At 42.2% G+C, this 27,622-nt stretch overlaps 1 protein-coding gene across 1 annotated transcript in view; it reads left to right on the top strand.

Moving 5' to 3' along the window:
• ADGRA1 (adhesion G protein-coupled receptor A1) overlaps nucleotides 1–27,622 on the top strand; it is a 1,278,841-nt gene that overhangs the window by 276,577 nt on the left and 974,642 nt on the right. The window contains exon 7 of the mRNA XM_082267510.1: nucleotides 18,635–18,848. Within this exon, the coding sequence (XP_082123636.1) occupies nucleotides 18,635–18,848 (214 nt within the window). The remainder of the gene's footprint in view (nucleotides 1–18,634; nucleotides 18,849–27,622) is intronic.

The raw sequence follows: 27,622 nt of genomic DNA, 5'->3' as shown, positions 1-27,622 counted from the left end.
AGGTTTCCCACGTTTAGTTCTTCTTAACCACTTGCCGACCGCCAGCAGTACATATACTGCGGCAAGTCTGCTTTGTCCCGCGAAACAACATAACTGTACGTCATTTTACGGAACTGCTAGTAGGGGGGGGGGGGGCGCACTCGCCGATTGGCTGCAGGGGGAGCCAATCAGCGGGTCCAGCAGCCGCGATGGTTCGTCGGGCACCCGCGATCACTCCCCATGGAGACAGAACCTGGTCTGTAGTTGTAATAAACACGACAGACCGCTGTTCTGTCAGTAATGAACACAGGTTTCTGTGTTCATTCGGCAAGCCCATTCTCCACACGGTTAGAATACCCCCCCTAGGGACACATTTAACTCTTTGATCACCCCTGGTGTTAACCCCTTCCCTGCCAGTGTCATTAGTACAGTAACAAGGTAGATTTTTAGCACTGATTATTGTAGTAACGTCACTCTCCCCCCCCCCCCCCCCCCCAAAAGTGTAAAAAATGTCAGTTAGGTGTCTGATCTGTCCACTGCAATGTCGCAGTCCTGCTAAAAATTGCTGATCACCGCCATTACTAGTAAAAAAAAAATAAACAAATAAAAATGACATAAATTTTAGTTTGTAGATGCGATAAGCGCAAACCAATCAATATACACTTATTGGGATTTTTTTTAGCAAAAATATGTAGCAGAATACAAATTGGCCTAAAATTATGAAAAAAATTTGATTTTTTACATTTTTTTTTTTATTGGGAATGTTTTATAGCAGAAAGTAAAAAATATTGTTTTTTTTTTTCCAGAATTGTCACGCTTTTCTTGTTTTATAGCACAAAAAATAAAAATCTCAGAGGTAATCAAATCCTACCAAAAGAAAGCTCTATTTGTGGGGGGGAAAAAAAGACATCTATTTTTTTGGGATACAGCATCGCATGACCGCGCAATTATTAGTTAAAGAAATGCAGTGCCGTATCTCAAAAAATGGCCTGGGCATTAAGGGGGTAAACCCTTCCGGTCCAGAAGTGGTTAAAGAACAATTGTACATTTGGTACAGTTGTCCTTTAATATCCCAACGTCCTTGAGTGCACCCTGCCTGGTAAAATACTTACTTTCCTCCCTGTACCAGCTGTTGTACAGCCCTGTCCAGCACCGCACAGCCTTTCCAACAAATGCCGGGTCCCATGGAACCAATAGGGAATGAATTTGTGCAGATATAAATAAAAGCACTTTCCCTAGTACATTAGCTTTTATCACATATTAAAAATACAAGCAAACACTACGCTTACAATTCCAAAACCTGTGACAAAAGCATATTTCTCCTAGAGATGTATCTTGTCCACGGGAAAGTTAAAATAACCGTGTTACTTAGGATATAGCAAAAGGTATACTTTCACTTTTATTATTAACTTTGCAACATTGTGTGCAGAGGAATACACGGTCCTGCTAAAAAGGGCTGCAACAAAGTGTTCTTTTTCCTCACCAAGTTAAAAAATGTTCTAAAAATAAGGGATGGGCAGAACACCCCCCTGTTCGGTTCACACCAGAACATCTCAAACAGGGAAAAAGTTCTAGCGAACATGTGAACTCTATTAAAGTCTATAGGGCACGAACATCAAAAACCAAAAGTCCTCGTTTTAACCACTCCCGGACCGCACGTTGCAGTTTTACTTCGCTACTTTGACGTTAAATAACAGTGTTATGATAACCCCAGAATTTTCTTATAGGGCGGGCGGTCCTCTTTTTCACATAAAAGTGGATCCTGCGGCACATTCACCGCTGGATCACTTCTATTATGGGCGGCGGGAGATGTGCCCCTCCTGCCGCTTCCCGGCTGTTTTCCCCACTTACCTGAGCCATCAGTAGCACAGAAAATGATCTGGTCCTTTCGGTTCCTAGGCAGGAAATCAAGTGAGGGCAAGGTTGCCTCCACTCGGCTCTGTGGCCTAAAGGGTCCACTTTTTTTTTTTTTTTTTTTTGCTTTTAAATGTAGATGTGAGATCTGAGGTCTTTTTGACCCCAGATCTCACATTAAAGAGGACCTGTCCTGCTTATTTCTATTACAAGGGATGTTTACATTTTTGAAGGGACAGTGTAAAAATAAAAGGTAAAATAAATAAAATTCAAAGTGCCAAGTCCCTCGCAGAAGCGAATGCATACGCAAGTCAGGCCCACATTTGTAAATAGTGTTCAAACTACATATGTGCGTTATCATCGCGATCGTTAGAGCGATAATTCTAGCCCTAGACCTCTTCTGTAACTGGTAACCTGTAGAAATTTTTAAAGCATCGCCTTTAGAGATTTTTAAGTACTAATATTTGTCACCATTCCACGAGCGTGTGCAATTTTGAAGCAGGACATGTTGGGTATCTAACATTACCTTTCACATTAAAGAATAAAATTGGGCTAACATTACGGTTTTCTTATTTTATTTATTCAAAAAAGTGTATTTTTCCCCAAAAAATTGCGCTTGTAAGACTGCTGCACAAATACTGTGTGACATAAAGTATTGCAATGATGTCCATTTTATTCTCTGCACTTATATGCAAGTTATTGCCATGAAAAGTGTATGGGGACCCAGGTACTGCCCCGGGGGCATGTATCAATGCAAAACATTTCTTTTAAAAACCTTTTTAAAGGAGCAATGATTTTAATGATGCTTAAAGTGAAAAAACAAAAATAAAAAAATTCATTTAAATATCGTGCCTGGGGGGGTCCCCTTAATGTGCCTGTAAAGTGGAGCATCTGTTCGATGTATGGAGCCTGCTGCAGCAATTACGACATTTCTAAAGGAAAAAAATTAATTTTTTTTTTTCCATAAACAATTTTTTTAAGATCATAATTAACAATATGAAACAAATATGACATATGTGAAGTCATAAAGAAATCCACCAGGATGGATACAAAATACATTCAAAACAGTAAATACATAGTATCAAGGTCAGGACAATCCACCCTACAGATCATATATATGCATTTGGGGTTCATAAGGCAATCAAAGTTATTTCAAAATAAATGAACAATAAGTGAGTTCAAGCCTGACTAGTCCCTCGTCGGGATATCCTATATTAAGGCGTCAAGGCGCTTATGGAAGCACAGTATGAAAAGAAGGAAAAAGAGAGAGAGAAGTGGACAGTTTGCAGTGGGAGCAACAGTGAGGAGAGATGGGGAAACAGGAAGAGAGAGGGAAAGAAAAACAAAAAAAAAGAGGGGGGGGGGAGAAGCAAGAAAAACAAAAGGGGGCCAGGGATGGCTGGAGATATATGTTCCAGCCATCAACGAAAAAAATGTAATTTTAACTTGCTTGCGGCTGTAATGCATTGCTGGCTCCCAGCAATACAGAAAAAAAAAGGCAACTTTTTTTAAAAAAAGCTGGCGTGGGGTCCCCACAAAATTCATACCAGACCCTTATCCGAGCATGCAGCCATACCAGGCCACATGCCCTCAACATGGGGGTGGGTGCTTTGGGGCAGGGGGGGCTCTGCCCCCCATCCCAAAACACCTTGTCCCCATGATGATAGGGACAAGGGCCTCTTCCCGACAACCCTGGGCTGTGGTTGTCGAGGTCTGCGGGTGGGGGGCTTATTGGAATCTGAAAGCCCCCTTTAACAAGGGGGCCCCCAGATCCCGCCCCCCATGCGAATGGGTATCGGATATATTGTACCCGTACCCATTCACCAAAAGAGTGTAAAGTAAAAACCACAGAACACAGTTTTTATTCAACCATTTTATTGTTTTCCAATACATTACATATTATACATATATACAATTCATATACATCATATACAACCACATCCCAACCTCCCCCCCCTCCCCATCACTAAGTTTACAAACCAAAAATATAAAGGGGGAAGAAGAGAGGAAAAAAAAAACACCTCAGTGCTTACTGCAATTTCGACAACCACACTCTTGTGAACCCTCAATATACCCTTGCTTATTTTCATCATGATACAATATACAATAAACATATGCATCCCCCATAAACCCCTAAAAGAATAATTGCATTCCATAGTGTACTCTGACCTTCGGCCCGTGAGGACGGAAGGACACACGTGCTGACAACAACAACACAAAAAAAAAACATGCCCTCAATGTATCCTACATACTCTCCCCCTTGGTGCTGTGCAGCCTGTTGACCCCAGGCAAATCCAAAAATCATAACATATCCATAGTGCCCTCATCCTTCAAAATCTCTTTAAGAAGGAGAGGGAAAAAAAAAAAAGAAAGGGGGGGGGAAGTCCTCCCCTTTCTTCATCCCTTTCCTGTAAGGGGGGGGGGGGGGGGCGATCTTCCCACGCATACAAACAAATACCCAAAAAACCCACAAAACAAAAAAACAAATATCACATATAGCCCACCTAATCGTCAAAACCTCCCACAACTACTTCCTCCACTGTCACACCGTAGAAGAGAGAGCTCGAGAGAATTAAAAAAAAAAAAAAAGGGGGGAAATATAGGGAAATCCCCCCTCCCTAGAACCTCCCCCCCTTCCTCTCTCCTGGTCCTCTCCCCTCTCCCCCAGCCCTCCAGCCCTTAGTCTCTTCCTAACTCAACACCTGTAAATATTCCTCTGAACATGTAAAATTCGTCCAGGCTTGCCACCTCACCCTATGTCGTTCTTCCATGTTTATTCGTGCCGCTGTTACAACTCCATCCTGTGGATCTCCCTGATCTTAGAGTACCATAATCTTAATGTTGGTGATTGTGTAAGTCTCCACATAGCAGGTATACAGGTATATACGCGTTCAATAGATGTATCAGAATAGAGTTTCTATACCTCTTAATCGAATTGCTCGTACAATGTAGTAAACACAATGCCGGGTCTTCTCTCACCCTATTTAATGTCAACTTCTCGACTATTCGGGCCACCTAATTCCAGAAGTTCCCAATAGCGGGGCATGACCAGAATATATGAACCAAGGTTCCCCCCACTTCTCCACACCTCCAGCATTTATCCGGGTGTTTTTGATCCATTTTATGGAGGATCCTTGGCACCCGATACCATCTGGTTAAGATTTTATAATTAACCTCTTGGTACCTGCTGGCTAATGAAGCCTTATGCGCGAGTTTTAGAATTTTATTTACTTGCTGTTGATTAAAGGAGACCACTAGGTCCTGCTCCCATTTTTGCACAAAACTCGGAGGGCGTCTATCCTGCGTTCCCCCCAACATCGAATACATATAAGAAAGTACATGTGAGATTCTCTCTTCACCCCTGCACAAGGCCTCAAATGGTGATAATGGACGCGGTGTATATCCCAAATTTTGTAACTGCTTACAGTAATGTCTAAGTTGAAACGCACTAAAAATATCTAGCTTTCCTTCGGGCCATGATAACATCTCTTCCACAGTGGGAGGATCTTTTTGAGTCCACACGTCACACAGTCGTGCTCTACCCTCTTTGGCCAGATCTATAATTTTCGCATTAGTATTTCCGGGGGTAAAAAGTGAATTTCCTACCAAGGGCGTCAACGGAGATATCGACGGAGCTACTGTTTTATGATTTTGTGTTTTTGTTACCACCTGTAACGTTGCCCCAATTGTCGGGTGCATGTGGACTGTATCTGATTTCAAAGTGGGGGTCCATGGGGCCAATGGTAATGGGGTGTTCATAATTTCCCTTTCCATCTGTACCCACTGTTTGTGAGAGTGATTGCAATGCCAATCATACACTCGCATGAGATGAGCTGCCCTGTAATACCGAAGCAAGTCAGGCAAGCCCATCCCTCCCTTTGCCTTCGGGAAGGTTAGGGTCTGAATCCCTATGCGAGGGGATTTCTTAGCCCAGATGAAGGATCGGAACAATACCTTTACCTGTTCAAAAAATACCATTGGTATTGCTATTGGTACAGCTTGCAGAACATACAATAATCGGGGCAACACATTCATTTTCAAAGCGCTGCAGCGGTCGAACCATGACAGCACCAGTGTCTGCCATTTTCGTACATCTCCCCTAAGTGTCCTCAAAAGTGGAGAAAAATTTTCCTCATACAAATCCACAGGATTTGAGGTGATATGTATCCCTAAGTATACTATTGATTGATTATTCCACTGAAAAGGGAAAAGATACCGCAGTTTTTTACATTTTCCTACGGGTATGGACACATTTAATGCTAACGATTTTGAGATATTTATTTTAAAAAATGAAACCTCCCCGTACTCTCTGATAGCATTCAAAATTTGTGGGAGCGATTTTTCAGGCTCTGTCACAAAGAATAGCAGATCGTCTGCATAAGCTGCCACCTTATGTTGTCCTTTCACCAGTTTAGATCCCACTATTTCCGGATTTTGGCGGATCCTGCAGAGCAAGGGCTCCAGAGCTAGGATAAAAATCAATGGCGAGAGTGGGCAACCCTGGCGAGTACCGTTTTTTTTATCTGAAAAAATTCAGAATTCCACCCATTGACCCTTACCGCCGCTGTGGGACTAGAATATAATGACATGACATATGTCAACATTCTTCCTCCTAGGCCTATATGTGCCAGGGTGGCCCTGATAAAATTCCAGGCCACCCTGTCAAAAGCCTTCTCGGCGTCAATGGACAGGAGCATCATCGGCACTTTTTGTCGTCGCATATTATAGATTAAGTCAATTGCTCGAGTGGTATTGTCCCTCGCCTCTCTTGTGGGAACGAATCCTACCTGATCGAAATGGATTAGGTTCGGTATATGTGGGAGAATCCTATTCGCAATAACCCTTGCAAATAGCTTGGTATCCAAGTTTAGCAAGGAGATTGGGCGGTAACTTCCAGATAGCGTTGGGTCTTTCCTTTCTTTATGGATCAGGGTGATATATGCCCGCAGAGAGTCTACCGGCATATTTCCCCCGTCTCCAATATAGTTTAGATGTGCTAACACAGGCATTTTTAGGTTCTTAAAAAACTGTTGATAGTATAACAATGAAAAGCCATCTGGGCCTGGGACTTTGTGTGGTTTTGTTTGATCTAGTGTCAGCTTTAACTCTTCCTCCTGAGATCCTCTCCTCCCATTACTTTTGCCTGATCTGCGTCTAGAGAGGGCATGTCTGAATTTTTAATATATTTGATCGCCTCATAGAAGCCAGGGTACCCCTTTAGCTGGCTCAGGGGAGGCGATGTCATATAAACCTTGGTAGTATCTATTGAATTCTTCTGCTATTTCTGCCGTTTCATGTTTCTTTTGTCCGCCTCTTGCTTGTATCTGCGTGATTACCGTACGCTTCTGTGGACCCCTTAAGGCTCGAGCTAGCATCGCACCTGGCTTGTCTGCGTATTCATAAAAATGTCTCCTTTGTGACACTAAGGATCTCATAACTTTCTCATATAACAATCCATTTAATTTTTCCCTTGCCTTAGTGAGAGGCAATAAATATATTTTCGCCACTGACTTTTTGTGTACTGAGCTCAGAGTCTCTATCTGAGACATCAACTCTGAGATCTCTCTTTCTTTTTCGCGTTTGCGTTTGGAGCCCAACCTAATCAGTACTCCTCTAATAACGCACTTATGGGCCTCCCATATATTCGATGGCGATGTTTGTGTGTTTGTGTTTTCCTGAAAATATCTTACCAATTCTGTCTCTATCTCCATCTTTGTGTCCATTGCCTGCACTAAGGATTCATTCAGTCTCCATGTCGGTGGTCTCATTAGACCCGCGTCAAAATTTATTGTAACATGTATAGGAGAATGATCCGACATGGAAAAGGAACCAATCTGAGAAGAAAGCACTCTGGAGAGAGCTGCCTGCAAAATCATAATCCGGTCTATCCTAGAGTACCTATTGTGTATTGCAGAACAGTATGTAAAATCTTTCTCCTCGGGGTTCATGATTCTCCAGGGATCGATTAAATTAAGGAGAGAGAGTTCCCGGTTTAATTTTTTCAATCGAGCATATGGTAGATGTGAGGTACCCATTGAAGTGTCCAACAGAGGCTCAGGGGCATAATTATAGTCTCCTCCCATAATTAACGAGCCCTCCTGAAACTCCAATATTATTGGTGTCAGCATCATTAAGAACGCCACCTGGTTATTATTAGGGAAATATATGTTTACCATCATGACCATCTTACCTTTTATCATTAGGTATCTTCCCTGTGGATCTACTCGTGAGTCTACATAAGACCAGGCTACCTCTTTTGCTATAACCGTACTGACTCCCTTAGACTTCGCTACCGGCGAGGGGGCATGATATGCCCAAGGAAAGTCCCTGTTATGTAACCTCTGGATTTTTTCACCTTTAAAATAGGTTTCTTGGAAGAAGGCGATTTGCGTTCGTCTACGACGCATGTCCAGCAACACCCGCGATCTTTTTTCAGGGGTAGACAGCCCCCTGATGTTTAGTGACGTAATCTTAGTTCCTTGCATTCTCCTCCCCACTAGTTTGGCCCTTGGATATATTATATTATCTTCGCTCATAAAGAAGGCGGAGGATCCGGGACCACCCCAGAAAGACTGACCGGAGAGAGGAAGAGAAGGAGAGAGAAAAAAAAAAGAAAAAAATTTTTTAACCCCCCCCTCCCTCCCCCAACTCCCCCCGCTCTCTCTTTCACTGGTGTGACAGTGTGTTTTGACTAAATCTGGTCAAAACTTGACCTTGCGTATCAAGACGCATCCTAATTGGGCGGGCAATCCGAAGACTCACGCCGTGAGAAGGATAAGGAAAAAAAAAAAAAAAAATTCTTGGAAAAATCCAAAAAAAAAAAATTTCTGGAAAAATCCAAAAAGACAAAAAAAAAGTAATTTAGAACAACAAACCCCTGTGGGTCCGTGCTCCCCTAGGCATCCGCCCTTATCGCCCGACTGTGTCGGGTGGGTCTGGGTCGGGGGGTGCTGACTGGGCCTCGCACATTTTATGATTCTTGTACATTATTTCACATTCTTATCTCAAGGCACACGTCATAGTCAAAGGGGCCCCTCTCCCATGCTTTCCGCATGATTTGTTCCCTCTGGGCAAAAAAATGAATCCTGGCCAAAACGTCCCCTGGGGAGTCTACACCCATGCTGCGAGGAGCCCTAACTCTATGGGCTCTGTCTATTTCCGTATTCTCTGTATGGGGTCGTTCCAGTAAGTCGTTGAAAATTTCAGTTATCTTGCCCCTTAACTCTGGCCCTAGTATAGCTTCAGAGAGACCCCTAAGGCGTACATTATTACGTCACTGTCTGTTTTCACCGTCGTCCTGCTGCAATTGAGGCATAATTAGCTGCTTAGACAGTGCTTTATGGGAATCCTCAATGTACTCCACTCTCTCCTCCAACTGGCTTTGTCCACTCTCCACCACCTCAATTCTACTATCCAAATGGTTAATCTGCCCCTTCAATGAATTTATCTCAATAGTTAAAGAACTTACTATATTTGCTGCAATATCGGTCAAGTCCTGCTTAGTGGGCATCATGGATAGGAGCTCCTTCCATCCCTCTGGCTGTGTTTGCAGAGCTTGAGGTGGGGAGGGGTATACCGCCTGCTGCTCACCGCTTGGTGTAGATGTCTCCTCCAGCAAGCTTGCCGTAAGTTGCTCTTGAGTTTCCCTGCTATTGCTGGTACCTTTGGCGTCTTTTTTGGCCATGGCTGCGGCGTTTGCTCCCGATCTCATCGGCGCCATCCTGGAGTGTTCTTCCACTCCTTCCCTCCGCTGCCCTAGGAGGAAGTAGGTGGAAATGTCCGCCCTCCGGCCCGACAGTCCTTGACTCTTCCGGCCGGACGAATTGCCAGTTTGCATGGGCCGTATGCGGATACTGCACGGTAGCAGCCGCTGCCCCTTCCTCTGCCACCGGCGATATTGGCGACCGTCCGTCCCAGCCGGACGCTGCTGTGGCCTCGTGGGGTGAGTGTGAGAGTGCGCCAAGGCGTGCTGCTACTCTCGCGGGGTTTCCGGGTCGGGGGATGCTAATCACTCGCTGCTACATGCGGACGCCTACACAGGGAGCACGGATCTCCACAGCAAGCCTCCTCACGGCATCATCTTCTGGCCACACCCTCAGAACACAGTTTTTAACAAGTCCTTTATTAAAAAGAAACAAAATAGTGTCCCTCGATATAAATGTATCATCAATCACAACGCCTTTGGACTCGAAAAATATAAAAATAAAAATAAATTCTTCACCTCTTAAGAAGCTACCCGCTGTATGCCCGACCTTCAGCTTTGACAGTTCTTTTATAGGCAACTAAATTTGTGCGTGGAGTTCCTTCTAAAATCTATACCAAAGGGCCTTATGTAGATTTGGGGGGGGACCCCATGCCAATTGTTTTTTTTTAATTCTGTCATAGGGTTCCCCTTAACCACTTCAATACAAGGCACTTTCACCCCCTTCCCGCCTAGACCAATTTTCAGCTTTCAGTGCTCATTGGCATCTATGGGAAATCCTGGTCAGCATGACATGGCACTGCTCCCTGTTTTTAACATTGGCATCTATTGGAAATATTGGCCAGCTCGGCATGGCACTGCTCACAAACCAAGTGACAGGGACACCAAACTTGGGGAGCACTGAGAGGGGACCCAGGGCTACAACAGATCTATACATTTTAAAAGTGGAGTATGCCTGTACACTACACTGACTGCCCTAAACTGACCAAACTCACTATCCACTAACTAACAATGATAAAGAAAGGGACTAAGAACAGAGATTTCCCAGTCTTTCTCTCTGCAGCCTCCACTGCACTGGGCAGTAAATTAATAGAAAGTGCTCTGTACAGAGGAGGTTTCCCATTCCTTCATAAACTAAAGCATAGTAAACTCCCTGTACAGTTATGAACGGACACAAGAGAGTTTACCGATCGCCCACTGTTTTGTTCAGGAAAGAAATGAGCTGTAAACATGACAAATTTACCGGTCCCTCCCCTCTCCATCCTAAACCCGATCATACTGTGCCCTGCAGCAGGGAAGGTGGCAGCACTGCAAGGGGGTTGAAGGGGTCATACAGGGACAGAGTAAGGAACAGAGGACAAATATTCTCCAGTCCCTATCTCTGCAGCCTTAGCTGCACTGGACAGTTGAACGAATGGGTAGACCTCCATGCTAAAGGGCTTCCTGTTCATATGCATAGACTTTGCAGCCTGGGTTAGTTAAAGCACATTGGGGTATAAAGTGTCAATATGGTACAGAGTACAAGCAATTGGTTGCCAGGGGTAACAGAAGACCTAGAAACCCGTGCAAGCAGACTGTCTTGAAGCCTTGTACCTGTGTCCTCTAGAAGCAAGGGGGGGGGAGGGGGGGGATACTTCTGTCACCCTTTCCCTGAGTGATCCATCTCCCATAGAAACAGGAGCAGATCAGCACAGCAGAGGCCTTTGGCCTTGCCACTAGGTACGAAAGAGGAAGAGTTAACGAAGTACATGCTTGTACTATACATGGGTCCAGTTTATTTGTTCAAGTGTACACTATGTATGGCCATCTCTAAGTTGGAGGTCCGCCTTTTAGGTTGAGGTATCCCAGAGAGCAGACAATGCTATGAGGAGCATGACCCAAGTAAAGGTATCCCATGTTCAGGGTGAGTGACCCAGTCTATAGTGCCTAGCATGCATAGCCCACAGGTGAGAGAGGAGAGGAGGGAAGCCAGCAGAGCTGTGGGGCAGGGGGGCTCAGACAGCGAGTGGAAGAGGCAGATATTCAAACTGATCCCTCTGCAGTGCAGCCAGATGGAAAAAGCTGGCAGCACTGCAGGAGGATCCACAAGAGTCACAGGGCTGTACAGGCAGGCCTCCTGCTCAGCAGGTGCCTGGTCTTCCCTTTTTGAACTGTTGGGGCCTGGGCCCAGTACAAGAGGGCCAGCTGTACTGCCTTATTAGCGGCCCTGCCTACACCTAACTAGTGAACTTTTAATTCCTCCACCAGCTCATCCCTCAGTTATCTTTCATACCACTTGCTCCTCCACCTTATTAGATAAAAGTTATAACGTTTTATAAAAGATAAAGTTTTGACCCTCCCACCCACCCTGTATCTGTTTTGTCACGGTCTTAGTAATTGTGGGATGGTTTTTCAGTTGTTGGTGTAGTCTGAGCTTTTGGGCTAGCCTACAGTATCTATGTATATGTTTAATATTTTAGTAGTGGTTAGTTTGGGCTTTAGGGCCAAGCTATACTATGTTTTTAATTCCCACAAATATTTTGAAATTTTAATAAAGGCCGTGGCCGTTTTTATCAATGCAAGTTGTAGTGTAATTTTATTAAGTAATATTAATTTCATATGTATTGGATATTTAATTATCCTCTTTTTTTATTGAGTTCTGCCTACGGCACCATGTACGTTCTCACGAGCAGGGCCATCCTAACTTTCTTATATTGAATTGTATTGTAACTGTACTATCTCCCTTATATTGTAAAGCCCTGAGCAAACTGTTGGCGCTGTATAAATACTGTATTGCAATAATATTAACCCCTTCACGCCGTCAGAATGCAAATATGCGGCCTCGGCTTCAGGGGGTTGTACCGGGGTGATGCCTGCAGCTAGAGGCATCATCCCAGTACTGTTGTTTAGAGCTGACAATTGGCTTTCTTGTCATAGCAACTGATGCGGCTCAGCAGCCGCTCGGTTGTTATTTATTTATTTATTTCAGGTACTTGTATAGCGCTGTCAATTTATGCAGCACTTTGTATACATTGTCATCAGTCCCTACGCTCAAGGAGCTTATAATCTATGGTCCCTAACTCACATTCATACATAGTAGGGCCAATTTAGACTGGATTCAATCAATTAACCTACCAGCATGTCTTTGGTCTGTGGGAGGAAAACCAAGTACCTGAAGGAAACCCACGCAGACACAGGGAGAACATGCAAACTCCAGACAGGTAGTGTTGTGGTTGGGATTTGGACCAGCGACCCACTTGCTGGTAGGCGAAAGTGCTAACCACTACACCACTGTGCCGCCCTGACAAGAATGTCCCCCCCCACTACCCTCTGCAGCTCGCCGGTCTCCTGTCCTACTGTGGATGCCGGCGGATTCGGCTATGATCGGGTCTACGATGTGAACACCCCGAAGAGATGTCATGACATCGCTTTCTGGTACTGGAGCCTTAAAGGCACCAGATTTAATGAAAAAAAAAAAAAGGCAGCATTGAAAACAGCTAAACTTGGCGTTTTGAATGCTTTTAAGTGTAGAGGAGGGATTTGGGGTCTTCCCCAGATTTGAATAAAAAATTGAATGCTCCCATCCCTCACGTGCAGAAGCAAACGCATACATAACTCGCGCCCACATAATTAAACGGTGTTCAAATCACACATGTGAGGTATCGCCGTGATCGTTAGTGCGGGAGCAATAATTCTAGCACAAGACCTCCTCTGTAATTCTAAACCGTTAACCCTTACATTTTTTTAAAGCGTCGCCTATGGAGATTTTAAGTACTGCAGTTTGTCACCATTCCACGAGTGTGCGAAATTTTAAAGCATGACGTGTTGGGTATCTATTTACTCGGCGTAACATCATCTTTCACATTATTCAAAACATTTGGCTAACTTTTACTGTTTTTTTTTAATTCATGAAAGTGTACTTCTTCCAAAATCAATGCGTTTGAAAGACCGCGTTTGAATACCGTGTGACATAAAATACTGCAGCCATCACCGTTTTAGTCTCTAGGGTCTCTGCTAAAAAAAATATATACAATGTTTGGGGGGGGTCTAAGTAATTTTCTAGCATAAAATACTGATTTGTAAGCAACAATGTCAGAAAAAGGGGTTAATAATAATAATATATAAAGGTAGGACCATACCTTTGGGATGCTTTGTGATCTGGTGCCACTCATGTATTTAAATGACGTAGAAGGTTAAAACTCTATGCACATAATGATTTTGTTCTGTGTTCAGCTGGGTGACTACAGACCAAAAAAATCAAAAACGCAAAAGCCCTCTAGAGGACACAGACTGAAAATGATGACAACATTGATGAACTTGCCAATTATAATTATAATTTGAAATTCCTGACTCTCCAAAAATCCCAGGAGAGTTCCTTTGTCTGAACATGCACCACACAGTGGGACACACAGTGGAAAGTGTGTGTTTATGGAAAATTCTATCCTCCGTTGAGTGGACAGGAATTTTAGTCTCAGGACAGCATGCCGCTATCCCTGGGAGTTGGGAAGATTATCACACAAAGATGGTTTTGGATTGATGTCACATATAAAACATCAGAATGAAATGCAGATGTTTTGGAACAGTCTATAAGTACAGTTCTCATAATTTGTTTATGACATCATCCTTTAGGGATTAAATGGCCTACTCTAATAACATTTATGTAAGTTTAGCTGAATAACAAGAATGGGGCACGCTCTGAAAGTTCATAAAGTGAGGCAAATAACAAAATCATCTTGTCTTTCCCACACGGAAGACTGAAAAACATGTAAAATGATGCTGATGAAAATATTTATGAACATTACCTCAGTGTCTACAAATGATAAAGTGCGATCATGTTTTTGCAAAATAATTTTGTCTGTTTCATTGCCCACATGGCAGACACAGGTATGCATCATGGATAATATCAAGGCTGCATAATAAAACATTTAGAACATTAAATATGAGAACATTGTTATAATTCAAAAGGTAAAGCCAGGCTGTCAATTACAGCCTGCATGCCTAATACACCTCTGGCCTTTCTTTAACAGTAATGTGTCCAATTGGAATGGTTACAGATAGGATGAAGAAGATTGCTTAGCTGCTGACTTTAGCAGAAAGTCGAAATTTGCATATCAATAACAAGGCTGCTAAATCTTCTTAGACCTTGTGGAAAGGAGTGCTTTAAACCGTTTATGGAGCAGATTATGGGGCTATTACTATGTTTACATGCTCAAAACCCAACTGTCAAAGGGTAACCCCAATTTTGTGGAAAAAATAAAAGATTAAAACTGTTATATACAAGCCATGTTGTAAATAAATGTCTTAAAAAATTACATTTGCTTCTTAATCTACAGCCACTGTAATTTGCTATAAAATGCAAAGCAAGATGTCTACCTGAAGGCCATTGGTATATGGAATGCCCCCAGAAATGTCATTTCTTGCTTTTGTGTTTGGCTCACTGATTATTGCAGAAGTCTGCACTAATATACAAGTAAAATTTTGGGCATCTCTTGCAATAGGAATTTCAGTTTTGGTTAAATACTCCTTAAGGGTTAAATACTTTTAAAGGGATGCAGCAATGCAGCTTTTCTAATTAGAACACTGAGAGTGCACCAGGTAATTATAATGAACCAGGCCATCCTATCCAGAATTGGTATGCAAAGGACATGGTGAAACAAACAGCTATTTCTTCAAGGGTATGAATTTGCTACAAAATTTGTTAAAATACTTGCAATGTACATTGATCATCCAGAGGGTATTGTTTTTTTTCTTAAAGATGCTCTTTAAATTTACGAATGTAGTGTGGACCCTACCATACTTCATAAGTTAAATGCACAATTGGCCAGTGGGGAAAGAAAAAGCACAAACATTTATCTTATTCCTCCTTCTACTGGCAGCTGCCATTCTCCGCTGCTGTTTAACGCTGTATGAGGACCTTGCCATCCTCCCATATGATTGCTGGTCCTGCATTGTTTGTGTTCATGTTAGAGAGCTGGGACAAGCCAGGCAGTGAAGTGAAGCAGCTTTGGAGGATTGGTCGCATGGAAAAAAAGAAGCCTGCAGGAGCATAAAAAATGTATTGGCACTTTTTCCCCAAGGCCTATCAAGCATTTACCACATGCCATGTGGGGGAGACCTTACTGAATAGGTACATCTAAAGGTAGCCCAGAGTGGGGCCTTAAAAATGTAAAGGTTCATTTTAAAGCATAAATCCATTTTTGTTGAGAAAAAAAACATTCCCCTCTGGGTGGTCTATGTACATTACAAGGTCTTTAATAATTGTTGCAGATTCCTACCTTTTTTTGTTATTCTGAAAAAAATCATTGTTTGTTTCTCTTTGCCTCTGTGCTGAGTGAGCTTAATGGGAGCGGTTTTATAGTTCTCTATCAGCTGTGGTAGCTGCAGGGCTCTAATGGGGATAGCTGCTGAGTCTGCATCCCTTTAGACGTGTTCCTATTGGGAGTATCTCACCAAAAAAATAAATTTTTGTTGCAGGGGATGCCAGAAATCTGACTTGTGTCTTAGTGCAGACTTCTGGGAAAATTGGTGAGCCAATCATACAAGCAGGAAATTATGTTTCTAGGGTGTAGTCAGTACAGATTCTGTGTACAGAACACCTCCAAGTTGCCATATTGCATTGCATTTTCAGAAAATTACAACAGCTGCAGATTGAAAAGGAAAGGTAATTTTTAATATCATTCAATTTCAATATGACTTGTGTCGCAATTGTATATGCTATATTGTTTTTTTTTTCTTTTATTTGCTATTTTTTTCCCCCATAAAAGTGGAGTTAACTTTTAAACTTGGATGATAAGGGGACACAGGAAGCTGCAAGCTTGAATAGTAGTGTAACTATATAGTGTGACTAGGACATGTATATAAAAGTTTAGTGAACAGTTCGACATTTTATAACAGATAAAATGTTTCACTTACTGTATCTGTATTTTAACCATGTGCTGAACTCTTTTGCTGGAGTTCAGTTTTAAATTGTATGCATAGCAAAAACCTATTTTTTAATTTATGTTTTAGTTTTTGAGGGAGTTGGGAAGGTCTCAAACCTCTAAGTTTATTTTTTACTGAGTGCTTTCCGTGTCCAATTTGGGAGTTCATTTCCTATCCAGGTACAACAGAAAGAAAGAAAAAAATCTCTGCAAATGGAGGGAAGTTGCCCTCTTAGTTAATTTTTGGCAGACTAAGTATTTCCATTGATAATGTACCCTTCCTTTACTGTTCTGGTGTTAACAAACTTTGGCTTTCCCATCTCTTTCAGTCCTGGTAACAATGGTAATCAGGACAAAAAGAGAAAGTGGATCTTCTTAATGAGGACACATACAGCAATAGAAATCCGACAAGGGTTCTGATTCTTCCACACACTATCCAAAACCAAAAAAAGTTTTAGTTGCACACATGCTTAAAAAAATGAATTATTTTTGTATGTACCTAGATTGCTTATAAATTGTAAGAATGTATCCCTCAATGGATGATGGAGAAAATAGGATTTTGTACTCTCCATAAAATCCTTTTCTCGGAGTCCATTGAGGCTCCCTCCCCTTATATGCTATCTTTACTTTTTTTGAACAAACATCTTTTATTGAAAATTTTCAGAAAATTAAACAGTACAGAAAGAAGAAAATTCGGTGCAGTATATTGACAAACATTGCAATACTAGAACAAGCTTTCATAATGTGCAGTGAGATCCATAGCCCAGTGGTGAATCTGTGTGCATCACCCATGACCTGGACACTCCACTGGGTACAAGCTGTGTCCGGAGGATAATGCGGCTCATTTCCACCACCGACCATGGCCCCCGCTCCGTGATGAAGTATCTAGAAACTATCAATTTTAGAAACTTGTAAACTCGATTAAACGGTGATCCTGTCAAATTGGTTGAGAGATAAAATCAGTGCAGTTTCTTGCTCCATGGATCCCTTATCCAGGGATCTCAATTTGTCAAGAATTTTTCGGTGGTTTGTTTGGCTTTGGAGAAGAGATATTCCCGCAAAGTGACCATCTAAAATCGTAATCAGTTCTTGGAGAGTCGGGGGTTGCACAGATTTCTATTTTCTAGCTATTGCCAATCCTGCAGCAATGAGAATGTGTGTGTGTGTGGCTACGGTTTGAAATGGCTTGGGCCAGGATGGTAATGCCAGTCGGAGTAGTAAATCCAGTGATGATAGTGGTGCGGAGATGGGGATGATCGATTTGAGGAAACAAGTAACCATATTCCAGTAGTTCTGTCTTGTTGGGTATTCCCACCAGATGTGGAATAATTGTGGGAGTCGTGGGGTAGATTTTCGCAAGTCATGTTGGTGTGTAGTACCAGTGATGAAAATTTTTTTGCAGCGATTCCCAGTGAGTGAGACACCGAGAAAGTTTGAGGGGAGTAGTAATGCCTTGCACCATTGGTCCATTGAAGGTGCTGAGGTCACATGTTTTGACCATAGTGAAATCTGAGCTTTGATGGAGCTTTCGGAGATTTGTGAAAATAGGTTGTATATAACAGATATTCCTTTGCGCCCAGTTGTGGGTGAATTGTAGAAGTGTAGCAGTGGAATATAAGATTTTGTCTGATGTACTCCACTAGATCCTTTTGGAGGAAGGATCTAATCCTAAGGTAAATGTAGAATGTCTTGGTAGAGAGACCATAGGTTGATTGTAGGTTTGCAAAGGATAGTAAGGTTTTTGTCTCAAACAAGTTGTTAAGGGTGCATATACCCACTGTATCCAAGGTTTTATGTCCAGTTCAGAGAGAGGAAGGTGAAGGGATTGAAGTGGTAGATGTAACAGAATGTAGAAGGATATTCCTTTCGATGATTTGGACATAGATGTCCATACACGCAGGGAGGCTGTTATCGTGTCCAGTGGAGAGTGTCTAGGTATTGTAATCGAAAGAAAGGCACCAAGAAACAGCTTGGGATGCTATCATTACTTTTTTAACTGCTTGCTGCAACTGAGCAGGTGTAAGGTGGGATGGGTTAGAGATTCTGGGGGCCTGGCCTTTAGTTTTATTGTGCCTAGTATCTATCTCTACTCTACTCTAGGTGACAGTAAAACCCTAGTTTCCTTCTCATCCATAAAGCTATCTCCCTTAATAGACTCACTGTTTTACTCATTCATGTCCTTTCTTTCTTTTTAAATCAGATGGACCATTGGCATTGCCCATGTTTCAGATAATTCCATCACAGAAGCAGATTGTTTTTCATGGTGATCGTCTCCCCTTTCATTGTACTGCTACCTACATGAAAAGCACTAGTGATATTTACTGGCTTCATGATGGACGACTGATTGAAAGTGATGAGGAGCGGGGGATATTTGTTGAAGAAAGCATTGTTCATGACTGCTGCTTAATTACGCGGTAAGCTGTAGATATCGCCTTCACAATTTTCTTTTTGCCTGCCTGGAACATTTGTGTATTTCATGGATTGTAAATGTCTTACTGTATTTTGTTTCAATATATTTATAAAGTTTTAAATAAGAGGTCAAGACGGATAATGAAAACAATATGAAAGACAGGATGTACAGGAATAAAGACGATAACAGGAAAGTGAAAAGGACAGTTACAGAATGATGAGGCTTAGTTGGGTTAAATGAGAAAAAGAGCAGTTCCATGAGTTTAAAGCTGAACTTTAGGCAAACTCTTTGTGGGAAAGCAGTTGTCCTTTTGCAGATGTCTTAGCCAAACCTAAAGTTTTGCAATCAACAAGGCTCATGCTGCTTCTGAATAGAGCACTATGGCTCTGACACAGCAGAAGGATTGTTGGACCTCTGCAAATAAACTCACAGGCAACTTTATTAGATACAACTGTTAAATTGCTAAGGCAACACAAATTGCTAATCAGCCAATTGTATGGCAGCAACTCAATGCATTCAGGCATCTAGATGTGGTGAGGAGGACTTGCTAAAGTTCAACCTGAACATCAAAATGGAGAAGAAATGGGATTTTAAGTGACTTTGAACATGGCATGGTTGTTGGTGCCAGACGGGCTGGTCTGACTATTTTAAAAACTGCTGATCTACTGGGATTTTCATGCACAACCATCTCAAGGGTTTACAGAGAATGGTGGAAAAAAGAAAATATATAGTGTGCAGCAGTTGTGTGGAAGAAAATGCCTTGTTGATGTCATATGTCAGAAGAGAATGGGCAGACTGGTTCCAGATGATAGAAAGGCAACAGCAACTCAAATAACCACTCTTTACAACCAATGTATGCAAAATACCATCTCTGAACACACAACACATCGAATCTTGAATGAGATGGTCTATAGCAGCAGAAGATCACACCGGATGCCACTCTTGTCAGCTAAGAACAGGAACTGAAGCTACAATTCACACACGCTCACAACAGAGGATTGGAAAAAACTTTGCCTGGTCTGATGAGTCTCGATTTTCACCTGGGACATTCAGATGGTAGGGTCAGAATTTGGCCTAAGCAACATGAAATCATGGATCCATCCTGCCTTGCAGTTCTAAAGACAAACAGGGGTCCAACCCGGTGCAAGCAAGGGGTACCTAAAAAATAAAAAGTGGCCGGTGAGTGTAGATCACTGCTTCCCTACATAGAGCGAGGGTCCCACCGAGGGTCCCACTCTACAGTATGCTGGCAGCAAACAGGCTTTTTCCATCAGACTGTTGCTGGTGTGCAACCAAGCTATAAAATACTTTTCACATCTTTTGTGAAGCACCTGCAAAGTATTTAGCCATTTAAAAATGAAAGTAGGGTTGGGCTTTCACCATGTACACCAATTAATGTGGAACCGTTGCGCACCTTGCATGCTATACTTTATTCAGCCCATGAAAGCCTATCCCTATAATAAATAGGCTAATTTTTATTTATTTATTACAAGTACTTATAGTGCCATCAATTTTCACAGCTCTTTACATATATGTTGTACATTCACATCAGTCCCACCCTCAAGGAGCTTATAATCTAAGGTCCCTAATTCACATTCGTATATACACATACTAGGGCCAATTTAGACGGTAACCAATTAACCTACCAGCATGTCTTTGGAGTGCAGGAGGAAACCAGAGTACTCAGAGGAAACCCACACAGGCACAGGTTGGTTGCGTTTCATCCCTAAATCTTTCCCTGGCAGAGATTAACCGAAATTTAAGAGAAAAATTACAGATACTTAAAAATAACCCAGTGCAAAGTAGAATTTTCATTCATTTAAATTAATTTTCTAACAAATGCAGGGTTAAAACATTTATGTGGAGTTATTTAAACATGTAACACATTACAAACAATATATTCTGCTGTATTACTACAATAGCAATTTTACCAACACTTCGGATTGGAGTAAAAATAAACAATGTGAGATTAAAATAGGTCTTTTTCAGATGTTTAGAAATGTATTTCTGTGGCTGCTTCTATTTTCAAAATGTAACATCCGTATGGGTACATTTCCCATTGTTTCAGTTTCTGTAAATGGACAAAGAAGAGAGAGTTTAGTAAAGTCCCATAAATCCTGGCAGCAGATTCCAGAAGAAGTTAGTTATTTCAGGTCCCAGTGTTTTCCTGAAAGCATGACTATGTTATTAAAATATTTCTACTATCGCCTGATCACTCCAGAAACACAATGGTCAGGTACTGCTTAGAGAACATTTTTTTCTGTGATTTCAATGTAAATATCTTCCTTTATCCAAATTGTAAATTTTATGCTTAAAATAGACTTATAAAAAAATATATTTTTTTCAGAAAATCTTTTAATAGACTTTCGCTGACTGCTTGTGGGATGGGTAGACTCGAAATAGAGAACAAAGGCTAGATCCACCTGATTCCAGGCAAACGATACTTAGGGAGAGGTGTATATGTGTGTATATATATATATAGATAGATAGAGCAAGTAGATTTACTGAAACTGGCTATCAGAGTGGGGGCATCTAGTGACAAAATAGTACTATATTGAAGTCAAATATTGCAGCAAAAGCTGACTTTTTTATTTTATATTGTCATAGTTTATCTGTGGTTCTGCTCTAAGTGTGCCTCAATAGGATGACAAAACAGGATTTCTGCCTTAGACTAGCCCTTTGAATAAATACACACACATAATAACTCAACACACAGCCATTATTGTCTAAACCGCTGGCAACAAAAGTGAGTACACCCCTAAGTCAAAATGTCCAAAGTGGGCCCAAAGTGTAAATATTTTGTGTGGCTACCATTATTTTCCAGCACTTCCTTAACCTTCTTCTGCATGTAGTTTATCAGAAATTCACAGGTTGCCACTGGAGTCCTTTTCCACTCCTCCATGACGACACCACGGAGCTGGTGGATGTTAGAGACTGTGCGCTTCTCCATCTTCTGTTTGAGGATGCCCCATAGCTGCTCAATAGGGTTTAGGTCTGGAGACCTGCTTGGCCAGTCCATCACCTTTACCCTTAGTTTGTTTAGCAAGGCAGTGGTCGTCTTGGAGGTGTGTTTGGGGTCATTCTTATATTGGAATACTGCCCTGCGGCCCAGTCTCTGGAGGGAGGGGGTCATGCTCTGCTTCAGTATGTCACAGTACATGTTGGCATTCATAATTCCCTCAATGAACTGTAGCTCCCCAGTGCCGTCAGCACTCATGCAGCCCTAGATCATGACACTCCCACCACCATGCTCGACTCTAAGCTAGATACATATATACTGTGTGTGTGTGTGTGTGTGTATGTATGTATGTATGTATGTATGTATGTGTGTATATATACAGTATCTCAGAAAAGTGGGTACACCCCTCACGTTTTTGTAAATTATTTTTTTTCTATCTTTTCATGTGACAACACCGAAGAAATTTCACTTTGCTACAATGTAAAGTAGTAAGTGTACAGCTTGTATAACAGTGTAAATTTGCTGTCGCCTCAAAATAACTCAACACACAGCCATTAATGTCTAAACCGCTGGTAACAAAAGTGTGTACACCCCCGAGTGGAAATGTCCAATTGGGCCCAAGGTGTCAATATTTTGTGTGACCACCATTATATTCCAGCACTGCCTTAACCCTCTTGGGCATGGAGTTTATCAGAGCTTCACAGGTTGCCTCTGGAGTCCTCTTCCTCTCCTCCATGATGACATCATGGAGCTGGTGGATGTTATAGACTTTGCGCTCCTTCACCTTCCATTTGAGGATGCCCCACAGATGCTCAATAGGGTTTAGGTCTGAAGACCTGCTTAACCAGTCCATCACCTTTACCCTCAGCTTCTTTAGCAAGGCAATGGTTGTCTTGGAGGGGTGTTTGGGGGTCGTTATCATGTTGGAATACTGTCCTGCGGCCCAGTCTCCGAAGGGAGAGGATCGTGCTCTGCTTCAGTATATCACAGTACATGGTTCCCTTAAATGAAATGTAGCTCCCCAGTGACAGCAGAACTAATGCAGCCCCAGACCATGACACTCCCACCACCATGCTTGACTGTAGGCAAGACACACTTATCTTTGTACTTCTCACCTGGCTTTTAAAGGGGGCAGCAAATTTACACTGTTATACAAGCTGTAACACTCACTACTTTACATTGTAGCAAAGTGTCATTTCTTCAGTGTTGTCAGATGAAAAGATATAATAAAATACTTTAAAAAATGTGAGGGGTGTACTCACTTTTGTGAGATACTGTATATATACACTGCTCAAAAAAATTAAAGGAACACTTTGAAAACACATCAGATCTCAATGGGAAAAAATATCATACTGGATATTTATACGGACTATGGACTGGGCAATGTGTTAGGAAGGAAAGGATGCCACATTGTTTAATGGAAATGAGAATGATCAACCTACAGAGGGCAGAATTCAAAGACATCCCGAAAATCAAAGTGAAATAATTATGCAGCAGGCTAGTCCATTTTGCTGAAATTTCATTGCAACTCAAAAATGGTCTTAAGTAGTTTGTTTGGTCCCCACATGTTTTGTATGCATGCCTGCCCATGTCTGGGCATGCTCTTAATGAGACGACAGATGGTGCCCTGGGGTATTTCCTTCCAGATCTGGATCAGGGCATCACTGGGATCTTGAACAGACTGAGGTGCAACCTGGTGGTGTCTCATGGACCGAAACATAATTGTCCCAGAGGTGTTCTTTTGGATTTCAGACAGGTAAGCATGGGGGCTATTCAATGGTATCAATTCCTTCATCCTCCAGAAACTGGCTGCATACTCTCCCCACATAGGGTCGGGCATTGTTGTGCACCAGGAGGAACTCAGGACCCACTGCCCCAGCATAGGGTCTGACAATGGGTCCAAGGATTTCATCCCAATACCTAATGGCATTTAGGGTGCCGTTGTCTAGCCTGTAGAGGTCTGTGCATCCCTCCATGGATATGCCTTCCCAGACCATTACTGACCCACCATCAAACCAGTCATGCTGAACGATGTTACAGGCAACATAATGTTTCCCACGGCTTCTCCAGACCCTTTCATGTCAGTCACATGTGCTCAGGGTAAACCTGCTCTCATTTGTTAAAAGCACAGAGCGCCAGTGGCAGACCTGCCAATTCTGGTGTTCAGTGGCAAATGCCAATCAAGCTCCACAGTGCCGTGCAGTGAGCACAGGGCCCACTAGAGCTAGACCTCCGGCCACCCTCATGAAGTCTGTTTCTGATTGTTTGATCAGAGACATTCATACTAGTGGCCTGCTGGAGGTATTTTTGTAAGGCTCTGGCAGTGCTTATCCTGTTCCTCCTTGCACAAAGGAGCAGATACAGGTCCTGCTGATGGGTTAAGGACCTTCTACAGCCCTGTCCAGCTCTCCTAGAGTAACTCCTGTCTCCTGGAATCTCCTCCATGCTGTTGAGACTGTGCTGGGAGTGGCACATATTAATGTGCCATCCTGGAGGAGTTAGGCTCCCTATGCAACCTCTACGGAGTCCAGGTATCGCCTCCTGCTACCAGTAGTGACATTGACCCTAGCCAAATGCAAAACTAGTGAAAAACAGTCAGAAAAGATGAGTAGGGAAAAAAAGGTCAGTGGCTTTCACCTGTAAAACCACGACTGTTTTGGAGGTCATCTCATTGTTGTCCATCTTTTTTTGAGCAGTGTATATGTGTATGTATGTGTGTGTGTGTGTGTGTGTTTTGTGTTTGTGTGTGTGTGTGTGTGTGTGTATATGTATGTATGTATGTATGTGTGTGTGTATAGTGAACCCTTTGGAATTATATAAATTTCTGCAAAAATTGCTCATAAAATATTATCTGATCATCATCTAAGTCAGCCTTTTTCAACCGGGGTGCCTAGGCAACCTGGGGTGCCTTGAGGTTTCTTTAGGGATGCCTTGGCAAAATGCCTAAACATTTTTAAAAATTGTATACAAGCCAGCAGGAGGATCAAGCCTGCCTTTTCGTTACACAAAGCCACAAGTTTTCGATATGCACCATTACAACTTTTTAGACACTGGCATCCTAACAACCAATGATGTCATTAGTTAATAAGAAGGATGTCTGTTGCCTCCATGGCATCCTTGTTTGATCCTCCTGTGCCGCTCCCCCTCAGCACTGGGGTGACAGATGGAGAGAAATTGAGGGAGAAGAGAAACATTGGAATACTAGTCAGTACCAGTGTGCAAAAGTGTATTTTCTTTTGAAGAATAAATCACCTCTAATGTTGGGTTTCCTTCATGTGGACGTTGCTGCATTGTGTAAAGCTATTTGAATGATTTTTTACATTTTAGAATGGTGTGCCCTAAGACTCTCTAAAATTTTAAAGGGTGCCTTGACTGAAAAAAGGTTTAGAAACACTGATCTAAGTCACAACAATAGACCATCACAGTCTGCTTAAACTAATAACACACAAAGAATGAAATGTTGCCATGTTTTTACTGAACACACCATGTAAACATTCACAGTGCAGGTGGAAAGTATGTGAGCCCCTAGACTAATGACATCTCCAAGCGCTAATTGGAGTGAGATATAAGCCAACTGGAGTCCAATCAATGAATGGTATTGGAGGTGTTGGTTACAGCTGCTCTGCCCTATAAAAAACACACCAGTTCTGGGTTTGCTTTTCACAAGAAGCATTGCCTGATGTGAATGATGCCTCGCACAAAAGAGCTTTCAGAAGACCTACGATTAAGAATTGTTGACTTGCATAAAGCTGGAAAGGGTTATAGAAGTATCTCCAAAAGCCAAATGTCACAGTAGTGTCTAAACGCTGTATGACAGTGTCACAGTAGTGTCTAAACGCTGTATGACAGTGTCACAGTAAAGTATGAATGAAAAACTGAAAAAAATATTTTTTTTTCCCCCTAAATACTGAAAAATAATTATTTTTCCCTTTTACATTGGTGCTTTTTGAAGAGCAGATTAGAAAAAGCAGTGTCTAAACAATGTATGTCAGAGTAAAATATGAAGGAAAAAAGTTTTTTTTTCTTTTTTAAATGCAGATTAAGCAGACACACATGCACTGAGCTTGCATTACATGGCTGCTACACACCGCACGCCTAACAGGTTGGATACTGTTGTTGTTCTATTCTGCTATTGAATAAAAAAAAAACATTTGAATAAAAAACTGAAAAATAATTATTTTTCCCTAAATACTGAAAAATAATTATTTTCCCCTTACATTGGTGCTTTTTGAAGAGCAGATTAGAAAAACAGTGTCCTAAACAATGTATGTCAAAGTAAAATATGAAGGAAAAACTTTTTTTTCTTTTTTAAATGCAGATTAAGCAGACATATATGCAATGAGCTTGGATTACATGGCCGCTACACACTGCACGCCGCCCACCTAACAGACTGATAAAAGTTTTTTATTTTCACCCTCCTCCTCCTCACTGGGCTCAGGTCAGGGCATGAATATCGTGCACTGCACCCCCACACAATACAATCAATGTAGATCGCTGTCTGATTAAAGAAGATTCTTCCTATTCTTTCCCTGAAAGCAATCTCCAGCCTGCCCCTACAATAATCCCCTATCTCTCCATCAGGGCAAAAAGATAGTGCACTGCCCCCCCCCCCCACACAATAAAATCAATGTAGATCGCTGTCTGATTAAAGAAGATTCTTCCTATTCTTTCCCTGAACGCAATCTCCAGCCTGCCCCTACAATAATCTCTCCCTCAGCAGCAGCATCAGGAACCTCTCCCTAGTATAGTTATAGCGGAGTGACGCGTGGTGCTATGTGACTCCAGCTTATATAGAGTCTGGGTCACATGCTTCTTGCCAATCATAGCCATGCCATTAGTAGGCATGGCTGTGATGGCTTCTAAGGGCACACTAGTTAAACGCTTGCTGATTGGCTGCCTTGCACCTGTTGAAACCGTGCCATTAAAACCGCGCCAAAACATCAAATAACATTACCGAACAACGGACAGTATCCCTAACATACAGTGAAATGTTCGGGTCCGGGTACCGAATACCCAAAAGTCCGGTACGATCCCGAACAATACAGTCCGGGTTCGCTCAACCCTATTCATCAGTCCATGGTAAGACAAATTGTCTATAAATGGAGAAAGTTCAGCACTGCTGCTACTCTCCCTAGGAGTGGCCGTCCTGTAAAGATGACTGCAAGAGCACAGCGCAGACTGCTCAATGAGGTGAAGAAGAATCCTAGAGTGTCAGCTAAAGACTTACAAAAGTCACTGGCAAATGCTAACATCCCTGTTAGCGAATCTACAATAGGTAAAACACTAAACAAGAATGGAATTTATGGGAGGATACCACAGAGGAAGCCACTGCTGTCCAAACAAAACATTGCTGCACGTTTACAGTTTGCACAAGAGCACCTGGATGTTCCACAGCAGTACTGGCAAAATATTCTGTGGACAGATGAAACCAAAGTTGAGTTGTTTGGAAGAAACACAAAACACTATGTGTGGCGAAAAAGAGGCACAGCACACCAACATCAAAACCTCATCCCAACTGTGAAGTATGGTGGTGGGGGCATCATGGTTTGGAGCTGCTTTGCTGCATCGGGGCCTGGACGGATTGCTATCATCGAAGGAAAAATGAATAAATTCCCAAGTTTAAGACATTTTGCAGGAGAACGTAAGGCCATCTGTCTACCAGCTGAGGCTCAACAGAAGATGGGTGTTGCAACATGACAATGACCCAAAGCATAGAAGTAAATCAACAACAGAATGGCTTAAACAGAAGAAAATACGCCTTCTGAAGTGGCCCAGTCAGAGTCCTGACCTCAACCCGATTGAGATGCTGTGGCATGACC

The sequence above is a fragment of the Pelophylax lessonae genome (assembly GCF_965119305.1).
Source record: "Pelophylax lessonae genome assembly, chromosome: 9".
Taxonomy (NCBI): domain Eukaryota; kingdom Metazoa; phylum Chordata; class Amphibia; order Anura; family Ranidae; genus Pelophylax; species Pelophylax lessonae.
The sequence above is the reverse complement of the archived record's forward strand: the minus strand, read 5'-3'. Positions and strand labels throughout refer to the sequence as shown.